General features: G+C 51.8%; 1 protein-coding gene across 3 annotated transcripts in view; it reads left to right on the forward strand.

The window, feature by feature from the left end:
- Positions 1-11652, forward strand: part of TMEM120B (transmembrane protein 120B) — a 49733-nt gene that overhangs the window by 34313 nt on the left and 3768 nt on the right. For all 3 annotated transcript variants that reach the window (XM_007189560.3, XM_007189561.3, XM_007189559.3), the window contains 5 exons: positions 6950-7015; positions 7529-7590; positions 9711-9803; positions 10650-10714; positions 11071-11139. In XM_007189560.3, coding sequence (XP_007189622.1) covers positions 6950-7015; positions 7529-7590; positions 9711-9803; positions 10650-10714; positions 11071-11139 — 355 coding nt within the window. The remainder of the gene's footprint in view (positions 1-6949; positions 7016-7528; positions 7591-9710; positions 9804-10649; positions 10715-11070; positions 11140-11652) is intronic.

The raw sequence follows: 11652 nt of genomic DNA on the forward strand, positions 1-11652 counted from the left end.
TTCCTCTCTTCCAAGAGTCTCACTGGGTCCTACTGGCACTCACTGATCACGTGCCCATCTCTGAACCAATCGCTGTGGCCAGAGAATGTGCTGCTGTGATTGGCTGGTTGTGAGCCTTGTGCCCACCCCCAGGGCTGTCAATGAAAGCCTAGAAGCTGAGTGTCAGGAGAGGAATGGTTTCCCAGAGGAAAATTAGGGTACTGTCACCAGAAGGTTGAATGGATTCTGGTGAGAAAAGTGGAAGGTCCTCTCACAGGGCAATGAGAGTCTCGGGACTGAGTTAAGATCCACGACTTGCCACTTGCACGACCCATTTTCCACAGGTGTGATGCCTTTTGGGGGTGTCCATTTGAACCTCTGCACGCCATTCTTGTCCCTGTTTTTCCTAAAACAAAAAGTAACAACCTCCCACCCCTCCCCACTTCCTCCTTCCTGGGGGCTGATAAGGAACGGCCAGGAGCTGTGTATTTAAGATTGGGGTGTTTGCCAAACCCCCAATAATTTGCCACCATCTTACTTCTCTGCCCAGTGGTCTCTTACGGCATATCCCTGCCCTGCCGGGCCTTACCCTGAACGTAGAGCCAAGAGGTAAGGACCAGGGGAACAGCAGTTCTTAGGTATGCAGCCCTGTAGCATGTAGCCCTTTAGAAAAGATCAGTGTTTCTCAAACTGCATTCATTCTTGTCCCATGCACACCATTTTTACCATGTCCAATATCACCTGGATGATAATCTTCTCACATTTTAAATCCATCCTTCCTTTTTTTTTCTACTTAAATAAACATTAATTTATTTTAAAAGGAAACTTTATTGCACCACCATACGTGGAAAACCAGCATCAATTGCAGGAAGGAGGAAATAGTGTAAAAATAGATTTTCATTTTCATTGTCTAATTTATTGAAGTCAATAATCTTGCTTCCTGAAGGCTCTGAACCTGAGGCCTGCTATTTCTCTTAAGCATGTGTATGTGTGTAAAAAGGGAGATTAGCAGATCTCGAGAGACATTAAAGGTGTCCTAGCGTTTAACTGAGACTCTCTCCTTGACTTAATCAGGAGAATGGAAAGAACAGAAAACATGACTTCTCACCACGTGATTCAGTATCATCTAGTGTTACACTCAGGTACCATCTAAAACTTGGTGGTACATGCCCCATGCTTTGGGAAACACTGAAGTAGAAAATCTTACCAAATAAATAACATTTGTAGTTTTCCTTAATTTTAGTGAATAGTGTCTTCCAGCTTTTGGGTGGGGTCGGAGGGGACTCAGAGTAGTACATAGTGGGGAACTGGGCCCAGGACAATGGGCCAGGCTTTCTTGTTACTAATTCTCTTTGTGCATCCCTGGGCTTGCTGTCAGCCTTGGAGTTTCCTCCTTCTGCTGGACTCGTATTAAGAGTGTTCAGGGACATGCTACGTCTCTAACAGTCACTAACACTTTAGTAAGAGTTACCCTGGTCACTTTTTTCTGTGGATGTGGATGGGGGGGCGGGTCCCCGAGAGGAGGGAGCAGAACTGAGTGGAGGTGCCTGCAAGTGTGGGGCGCACCCGGAAAGCAGGGAGGAGGACTGAAGGGCGAAAGTGGGGTTCCAGAGCCACCTCACTTCCCTGACACTTTAATGGGGACTTTTCTGGGGCCTCCCTAGGGCTTGTGCTCCGACGGGACAACAGATGTGTTGGTGGTGGGGAGTGTGGAATGAGTGGGGTGGGCCTGTAAAGGTGTCTCGCTTTCTGGAATGACTATGGGAGTTGTGGCCAATTTGTGGGGGAGGGAGGCATGGCAGGTGGATGGAATCTGCGTGATTAAAACTTGTGACTCATCCTCAACATCTGTTGGGTATTTAGCCTCCATCCTCCCCCAGCTCCTTCTCAGAGCTGATTTCTCTCCTGGGGGCGGGCAAGGGAGATGCCTGTGAGGTTTCCCCCTCACACTTGGCCCTTATTAGGGAATCGCTAAGAAACCCTTTCAAGAAAGCACAGTGAGGAAGAGGGAGTGGGTCCGGATTGGTATGAATACTACCTTTCTCATTTCTGAAGCGTCTCAGGGCTAGCTCTGGAGCTCACAGTTGGTACCCAGTAAACACCCCAGGGTCTATGTAGAAATGAACTGAACCCAAGCTCTGCAATGAGGGAAGGTCATTGGGGCCATACCCGTGTTCAACAGACAGCTGGAACTGAGCCATATGGGTTTCCTGGAGGCTTGCTGCCCAGTTTTGGTCTGACGGGGCCTTTTTCGTCCTGTTCCCAGTTGCATCCGAGACCTGAATTAGGGGTGTATTGGGGGAAGAAGACCTAGAGAGGTGGGGTGTGGGGAGGATGCCCCCATCATGGGCTGCAGCCACCCTTGGTTTGTGTCTGATGCTGCCCATGTGAAATGTAGCTCATTAGCTCAATTAGTGTAATAAGCAAGTCAACTTCCCTTGCAAATTTTGCAAATGACAGAAAACCACCTGATAGGAGTAAACATGAGGGGTATTTATGGGAGCATATAAATAGTTCAAGGAGGTCAGAAGGGCTCAAACAATGTAACAGCCCCCCTCCTTCTCCTTATTCTGCTATCTCCTTCACTGGCTCCCAGCAGCCCAGGCCAGCCTCCTACCAGATCAGCAGTCCGAGAGGAAAGAGCATCTTTCCTCTACTGGCCTAGGGGCGATCTTGAGACAGACTTCCGATTGGCTAGGTGCAGGTCACATGCTCATCCCTGACCCAATCACTGTGGCTGGAGGGATGCAGAGCCCTGATTGGCTGGCTCTGGGTGATGTGCCCAGTTACCTTAGCTCCACTGAGCCACCCAGACTGACTGTGGGGGTGAGGTAGTTCCCGGAAGGAAAGATAAGGGGGAGACCCAGAATGGGGAGTGATTGACAGACAGGCAAAACAGATGTCCTCTACCGTAGTTCCGGGCCAGAATGAATAAGGAATCAGGAATCATGTTGGCTTTTCTGGCAAGCCAACCCACCAATGCCTAGATCTAATGGGTTTTTATAAGGGCCTTTCCTAGGATACAGAGGTGTAGGGGTGGCAGGGGCAAGAGGGCGCCTTCGTGTAGAAGCCATTCCCCCAGCCGCCCAGATGACCCGAAGCTCAAAGCCAGAAACAGCCAGGGGTTGAATAATGACTGGTGCCCATGTCTTATGCACACATGCAGACATGGCTAAAGTGTCCTGAAGGGAGCTCTCCAGGCACAGTCCCCAGATACCAGGACATGCTGTCCCTACATTCTGGCCACGCAGTGTGCCACCCTTCCTGGGGCATCTACTGTCTGCTCATTTAAAAAGCCCACAAGCTCCTGCAGGCTTCGTTTCTGTGGCAGAACGGGCCCAGAGAATGACTGCTAACAGGTGCAGCTTTCTTTCTGGGGTGGTACAAATGTCCTAAAACTGATTGTGGTCATGTTTGCACAACTCTCTGAATACACTGAAAAACACTGAGTTGTATACTTTAAATGGGTGAATTGTACAGTGTCTGAATGACATCACAATAAAACTGTTATATAAACACACACATGTGAACGAAACCAGCCCAGAGCCCTGGGGTGTGCAGATGGACGATGGGGCTGGTGAATGCACGCTGGGGAAGAAGCCATTTTTAGCCTCTCCCAATGCCGCTGAGCTGTGTTTATTGGTGGCATCTGTCAGCGCTGGGCTTTGGGCACAGTGAGCTGTGAAATTAAAAGCTGCTGCTCAGCCAAGCTTGTTGCCCAGAGCCTGTGTCTGGCTCCAGCCGTTCCTGTACAGAGAGAGGGCATTTCTCAAGGGACCTTTGGGGGGTAGGACAAAGGACAGTGGGGCTTGCCAGGCCTCCAGGGCTTGCAGAGACTTCTTGGTAGCTCTTCAAGCTGAAAGTCTAAGGATGGGGCCAACTGTGTTTCCAGTCAGAAAATTAGAGCCAGGGGTCCTTGTAGACTCTTGACGGGCAAGACAGGGACAGGGGGAAGGGGAGACTGGGAACAAAGAAGTGGACGGATGTCTCATCCTGTCCCGTGAACTCAGTGGCACCTGCATCAATCTCCTGTCACCTCTGTGCTGGTGGCATCTAGACCAGCTGCTGCTTTCACTAGCTGCACCTCCTGGACATCACTTTTTTCATTTCAGCATTTCTTGAGTGCCTACTGTTTACCTGATGCTGTTAGTGCTGGGAATAAAGAGCCACCTAAAACCTGGTTCCTCACCACGACCCCTCAAGCGTCCACAGTCCATTGCCTTAACACCCAATTTATGGCCAGAACTTTTTTTTTTTTTTTTTTTTTGGCCACACCCCTGCAGCATGTGGGATCTTAGTTCCTTGACTAGGGATCGAACCCACGCCCCCTGCCTTGGAAACACAGAGTCTTAACCACTGGACCGCCAGGGAGGTCCTTTTCATTTCTTTCTCTCTTTTTATTTTAATGGCCAGAACTATTGAAGGGCTGCAAAGAGAAGAGAGGGGTAAGATGCTGTTCCTGCTTTTATGATGTCTGTGTTCGGGTTGGAAGGTTTTAAGAGCAGTCAGATCCACTTATTAGGACAATGCAGATTAAAACCTCCATGACACACCAATTGTCACATAATAAGACTGGGAGAAATTTTAAAATTGGGTATCCAGCATTGGTGAGGGTTTGGGGAACTCGATAGGCACTGCTGAGGATGGGAGTGTAAATGGGGATAGCTGTTTTGGAGGATAATTTGAGAAGTAACCATGCACGTGCCCACTGACCCAGCCATCCTGCGTACTTCCTGGTAGCTGCCGTGGGGAAACAGCGTCATCGCGCGGGGGGCTTCCACAGGATGTTGTGGCAGCGTGGAGGAGGATGGCAACGTTTCAGGAACGGCAGAGCCACATCCTGAAATGTCGTCTCGCATTTAAGAAGTCAGTGACAGGTCCACAGATAGCGGCCTGGGAGTCGAGACAAGAAAGCAAGTTGCAGGATGATTTTAGTTCCAAAGAAAGTCTAATCCAGCACCTCGTCCCCCAAACCAGCAGATCCTCAGGTGCCACCATTTGGTGGGCAGGAGTGCCCTGGGCCCCATCTCCCCACTTGGCTCCACTCCAGTTCTCTCCCGAGAGAGTTCTGGAAAGATGAAGGTTGAGTGTTAACCCCCACGTGGATGCCTCGGGGGTCCCAATTCCTGGCATCCCAGGGTGCATTTGACAAAGCAGATTGCTGCCACATGATGTTCCGATAACTGAGCTCCCGGAGAGGGGCCGGGGAGCCCAGCAGAGGCCTGAAACACACGTGGGGACTTCGAAGAATAAGAGCTGCCTGTGACACTGGGGAGGGGGTGACAGCCGGGCCCCCTGTCCTGCTGTGGAGTGAGAGCCCTGAGCGGGGGGAGCGCTGGGCTCTGACAGCACGGTTCCCGCAGCTTCTGGACTGACTGGGGCCAGGGCCTGCTGTACATGGAGGAGCAGATGAGCCTAGGGCACGGGGCTCCCAGAGAGAAGCTGCGTCTGGGATGGTGTGAGATGCAGCGCGTGCAGTCTCTTGTCTCTCTGCATCTGTGTGGGGTAACGTAGGTAGCTACAGCTCTGCATAAACGTGTGCAAGTGTTCTGTGTTTATTCAACACGCTTATTGAGCACCTGCTCTGAGCCAGGTGTCACAGATACAGATGAACAGATAAAATCCCTGCTCCTTTTGAGCAGGGAAGGGGGTTCAGGAAACAAGTGAGAAGAAAATAATTTCAGATAGCGCAAGCACCATGAAGAAAATGAAGCAGGGTAATGTGTTCCAGAGCGGGGCTGTCTAGCTGTTTTATTTATTTATTTTTAACATCTTTATGGGAGTATAATTGCTTTACAATGGTGTGTTAGTTTCTGCTTTATAACAAAGTGAATCAGTTATACATATACATATGTTCCCATATCTCTTCCCTCTTGCATCTCCCTCCCTCCCACCCTCCCTATCCCACCCCTCTAGGTGGTCACATAGCACCGAGCTGATCTCCCTGTGCAATGCAGCTGCTTCCCACTAGCTATCGATTTTACATTTGGTAGTGTATATATGTCCATGCCAGTCTCTCACTTCGTCCCAGCTTCCCCTTCCCCCTCCCCGTGTCCTCAAGTTCATTCTCTATGTCTGCGTCTTCATTCCTGTCCTGCCCGTCTAGCTGTTTTAGATAAGGTGGTCAGGGAAGGCCTCTTGGAGGAGGTGACAGTTGGTCCGAAATTTGAACTTGGACCAGGAGCCAGGCAGGCCAAGGTCTTGGAGCAGAGAGGACAACAAGTTCGAAGACTTTGTTAGTCTTCTCGGGCTGCCATGAAAAGATACCATAGACTAAGGGACTTAGAACAACAAAAATATATTTTCTCACAACTCTGGAGGCTAGAAGACCAAGATCAAGGTGCCATCAGGGTTGGTTTCTCCTGAGGCCGCTCCTTGGCTTGCAGGCGGCCACTGTGTCTTCACATGGCCTTTTCTCTGTGAGCAGGCACACCCCTGGTGTCTCTTCCTCTGCTTCTAAGGACACCAGCCCTGTTGGATTAGGGCCCCACCCTTATGACCTCATTTAACCTTAATTACCTCTTTAAAGGCCCTGTCTCCAAATATAGTCACATTTTAAGGTACTGGGGTTAGGACTTCAACGTAGGAATTTGGGGGGGGGACACAATTCAGCCCATAATAGGCCCCGAGGTAGCAATGGGCCTGGCAGATGCAAGGAAAAGGATGCTTGGAGCCTTTTAGGGTGGGGGGAGGGGGGACGGGGAGGCGGGGCTTGGGGTCATGAGGAGGTTAGGGATGTGTTCCGAGGGTAGTAGGAAGCTGCTGGAGGCCCGAGTGCCTCTCTGGGTCTCTGTGTGATTGTGCATCTCGTTGGACAGAAAGAGAGGAGAAGTCCTGGCTTGGGTACGTTTCTTCCTCCAAGGAGCTGTCTCTGGGTCACAGGGCGCCCCCCGCAGACACAGGCTGGGAAGCAGGGAGACACTTGCGTTTCTCTCCCCGCCTGAGCTCCTTTTCCTTCCCTTCTTTCAAGAATCAAAGGCTGGTGGGTGTCTCACCACTACGTGTCCACGTTCCTGTCTGGAGTGATGCTGACCTGGTGAGTGTCCCCCGCTGTGCCCCAGGGCCTCTGCTCAATCTCCCCAGGGAGCCAGTGAATGAGGACTGGTGGTGGCTGAGGGGTCCAGGTGCAGGGGCCTTATGGCCTGACTTCTGGGCCACGAAGTGAAGCGTGAGCTTACAACGGGGCTGCAGGGACACCCCAAGTCAGCTGGGGATTTTTCTGAGGAACATCCTGTCTGCCTCCTGGCCGGGGTGACAGCAAGCAAGTCTGGACAGAAGAAGCACAGGGACAAGGCTGTGACTGATGGAGGGTTAGAGGGAATCGGTGGGAATTGAGGCTTCAGGATGCCTACCTGCCCTCCCCTAGTTCTAGAATGGATTAAAGCAGTGATGGAAATTACTGGTCCAGCCCCAGGGACATGGCGATAAAGAAGGTAGAATTGGGTTTTAAATCTTCTTTTCTCTTCTGGTTGGAACAGAGATGGGGTGGGGATGAACAAATGATTTCAGAGCGGGGGCTTATCTTGGCTTTTCCCCCACTTCTCTGCAGGCCTAACGGACTAATTTATCAGAAGTTTCGCGATCAGTTTTTAGCGTTCTCCATTTTTCAGAGTGAGTGTCTCTTGCTCGGATTCAGGAGAGGAGGCTTGGTGTGGTTTTCACCGATGGAGGCTGTTTTGTGAAGGGTGTGTCTTGTGTGGAAGGGAGATGAGACTGGGGGAAGCCCCTGGTCGGCCAGGGACAGGGGAGGGTCCCAGAAATCCAGAAAGAGCCATCCATCCCCCATCAACTCCATCCTACCGCCCAGCCCCTGGCCTTAAGAGAGGAATGTCTGACCCACACCCAAGCCCTGGAGCTCCAGCCACTGCCTTTTTCTTTTCTTTTTTTTTTTTTGGCTGCACTGCACAGCATGTGGGATCTTAGTTCCCCAACCAGGGATCAAACCCGTGCACCCTGCATTGGAAGCGCAGAGTCTTAACCACTGGACAGCCAGGGAAGTCCAAGTCACTGCCTTTTTCTTCCCTGGATCAAAACCAGACCAGTTGTACCCTTCAGGAACTGAGGGGTGTTGGGGGCACTAACTCTGTTTTCCTCAAAATGGAAATTTATGTTCTTTTTCTCATTTAAGAATAGCTCTGGATTTATATACAATGAGGGGTTACCTCTGAGAAGCAGAAATTGGATGGTTGGGGACAGGGAGAGAGTTTTACTTTTCACCAAGTACCCGTTTGTTCCCCTTGAATTTTATGCCAAGTGCATATTACCTATTCAAAAAATACAATTTAATTTTTAAATAAAACCCTGCTTACAGGCAAATACAAACATAAGCCAAGAAGGAAAATTACATATAATCCCACCCTTAGGGTGTTAATTGATCTATGTCCTTTCAAACATTTTTATTCATAAATATATATACACACATATACTGCATTACGTATGGTCTACAAACATGGGCTCCCTCTGCACAGCTTTGTTTATAACCTAGTTTATATTCTGTTAACAATTATCATGGGTATTTTTCCACATCAACACGAAATGCTGCCCCCTTAGTTTTTAGTGACTACAAAGTACCCCATTGTATGGAACTGTCTCTTTCATGTCTTGGTGCTGGGAGCACACAGCTCCCAGCAGGTGCCACCACTCCAGCAAGCATCTAATGAGTGCCAACTGCATGCCTAGGAAAGCTCCAGAAGTTTCTAGCCTAGTTGGGGCTTAGTTGCAGTCTCAGATAACCTGAGCTCTCTTTGAAGGAATAAAAGCAGGTTCAGACCTGTGTGTGTGTGTTTTGGGGGTGGGAGGAGGTTGTACCCAGGTGTGTGTGTGTGTGTGTGTGTGTGTGTGTGTGTGTTTTGGGGGTGGGAGGAGGTTGTACCCAGGGGTGTGTGTGTGTGTGTGTGTTTTGGGGGTGGGAGGAAGTTGTACCCAGGGGTGTGTGTGTGTGTGTGTGTGTGTTTTGGGGGTGGGAGGAGGTTGTACCCAGGTGTGTGTGTGTGTGTGTGTGTTTTGGGGGTGGGAGGAGGTTGTACCCAGGTGTGTGTGTGTGTGTGTGTGTGTGTTTTGGGGGTGGGAGGAGGTTGTACCAGGGGTGTGTGTGTGTGTGCGTGCGTGCTTTGGTGGTGGGAGGAGGTTGTACCCAGTTGTGTGTGTGTGTGTGTGTTTTGGGGGTGGGAGGAGGTTGTACCCAGGTGTTTGTGTGTGTGTGTGTGTGCATGCGTGTTTTGGGGGTGGGAGGAGGTTGTACCCAGGTGTGTGTGTGTGTGTGTGTGTTTTGGGGGTGGGAGGAGGTTGTACCCAGGTGTGTGTGTGTGTTTTGGGGGTGGGAGGAGGTTGTACCCAGGTATGTGTGTGTGTGTGTGTGTGTGTGTGTGTGTGTGTATTTTGGGGGTGGGAGGAGGTTGTACCCAGGTGTGTGTGTGTGTGTGTGTGTTTTGGGGGTGGGAGGAGGTTGTACCCAGGTATGTGTGTGTGTGTGTGTGTGTGTGTATTTTGGGGGTGGGAGGAGGTTGTACCCAGGTGTGTGTGTGTGTGTGTGTGTGTTTTGGGGGTGGGAGGAGGTTGTACCCAGGGGTGTGTGTGTGGTGTGTGTATGTGCGTGTGTGTGTGTGCGTGCGTGCGCGCTTTGTGGGTGGGAAGGAGGTTGTACCCTCTGGGCAGTGGAGACCTGCCAGCCTGCAGTGGAGGTGTCGCTGGCTCTTCCAGTCCCTGAGCTGGGCGCTGTGCTCCCCCTGCAGGCTGTGTCCAGTTCCTGCAATATTATTACCAGAGGGGCTGCCTCTACCGGCTGCGGGCCCTAGGGGAGAGGAACCACCTGGACCTCACGGTGGGTGAGTAGCCTAGCCTGGCGGGTGGAGGGACAAGCACCGGCCCTCCCTGCTCCCCCAGACCTCGCCGTGCACTCCTCACTGGGAACAGGTGCCAGTAAGAACCTGACAAGACCTGCCACACGCAAAGCCAGTCTGCTGACCTCACCCCAGTTGCTTTTTTTTTTTTTGGTTTGACATATATAAACTAATACAGTTGCTTTTCATAATTCGTCGTGGGATTCCATTTCAGTTGACAAGTGCGAGACCAGCTGTGTGCCAGGCCCTGGATGCTGGCCTCTAGCTTCTTTCTAAATGGATATTTTTTGTCTGTGTTTTATGATGTACATAATCTTAGTCTAGTGTTTTTACACTTATGCAATTTATGTGTGCTTAACTTTCACTCAGCGAGGTGGGTGCCCCATTAGAAAAACTCGGAGAATCCAGGGGAAAGTGTGGTTAATAAAAATCTTCTATCTTTTAAGATGGTCATTTCCATCGAATTACTCTGCACAGTAGGCTCTATTTCATCAAGACTCGATTGAAGTGAAGCATGCAAAAGCCAATTATAAAATGCAAAATCCCGTGCAAATTAAAGAAATTATTAGAAACGTAGTGCCGGCACATGAGTGTTCTGTAAGAGTTGTCAGCCCACTTGGTTCATGGTGACTTGAGGCGTTAGGGCAGTCAGGCCTGGTGGCAGGTGTTCTGCATGTTTCCTGGGTTACTTTCCTAGTGAGCGCTCACCCACCTGGAGGTGAGGGCTGTGCCCCTCCGCCATCCGTGCTTTTGAACCTGGCTGACCTCAGAGTGACTGGCATGCCTGGGCCACCTCACACGGGCCCTTCGCTCCCTCCTTCCTCTCCACAGAAGGATTTCAGTCCTGGATGTGGCGAGGCCTCACCTTCCTTCTGCCCTTCCTGTTCTGTGGCCACGTGAGTCCCCCTGGAGTTTGTGGGTATCCCCTACACTGGGCGGACCTCCCGGGAACAGAAGGTCTTCAGGGCTCTCCCTCTCTCACCATCTATCCCCGAGCTGGGCCCCACGGGGTTCTGGGGCTGGGACGGCCCCAGTGTCCAGGGATGCCAAAGGCAAGAGCCGGAATTGGCCCTCGGCACCAGCACGCCCAACCCCAGGCGGGGTGCCCCAGTTTCATTTTGGGGGGTTGTCAGTGTCTCAAGGGCAGTTGACAGCAGAAGCTGGGGGCCTTGGCGCTCTCCCTGGGCTTTCCCACGTGGGTCTCCAGGGGACTCCGGTGGGCTGAGCAGTGCCTGTCTTCCCCTCTCTCCAGTTCTGGCAGCTCTACAATGCCATCACGTTATTTGAGCTCTCCAGCCACGAGGAATGCAGAGAATGGCAGGTATGGTGTTTGTGTGTGTGTGTGGAGCGTGTGTGCGCATTGGTTGGGGGGTTCCTGGGGAAGGTTGGGGCCGCTTGGGGAGAATTCCTTCCTCAGCTCCCCCTGCCCCCTGTCTGCCCTGTAGGGCCCTGCAGTCCAGAGCTCGCTGCAGCTGGGGCCTGGGAGACCGTGGGAGGGAATTCGGGAGACCAGGGAGCCCCTCAGTGGTCTGAGAAACCCAAGGAGGTTCGCGCTAGGAGGGGGGCCGCGAGAGGAGCCCCCCAGGACTCTGCCTGATCCCCTAGGACTCACACCCTTCACCCAGTTAGCCCAGATCTCTGCCTTCTGCTGGCAAACGCTGCAGTTCGCAGGTAGCTTGTGCCAAGGGGGTTCTGAGGTCCCGGGGGGGCGCGGGGGGCATTTCAGCAAGGAGAGCTGACCCAAGCCGGCGCGGCCTTTGCCTTCTTTCTCTTGTGCTCTCTGCCTCGCCTTCCCCGCCCTGGGCGCCCCCTTCTCTGCGTGCCCCCCGCCCAG

This window comes from Balaenoptera acutorostrata, chromosome 13 (assembly GCF_949987535.1).
Source record: "Balaenoptera acutorostrata chromosome 13, mBalAcu1.1, whole genome shotgun sequence".
NCBI lineage: Eukaryota > Metazoa > Chordata > Mammalia > Artiodactyla > Balaenopteridae > Balaenoptera > Balaenoptera acutorostrata.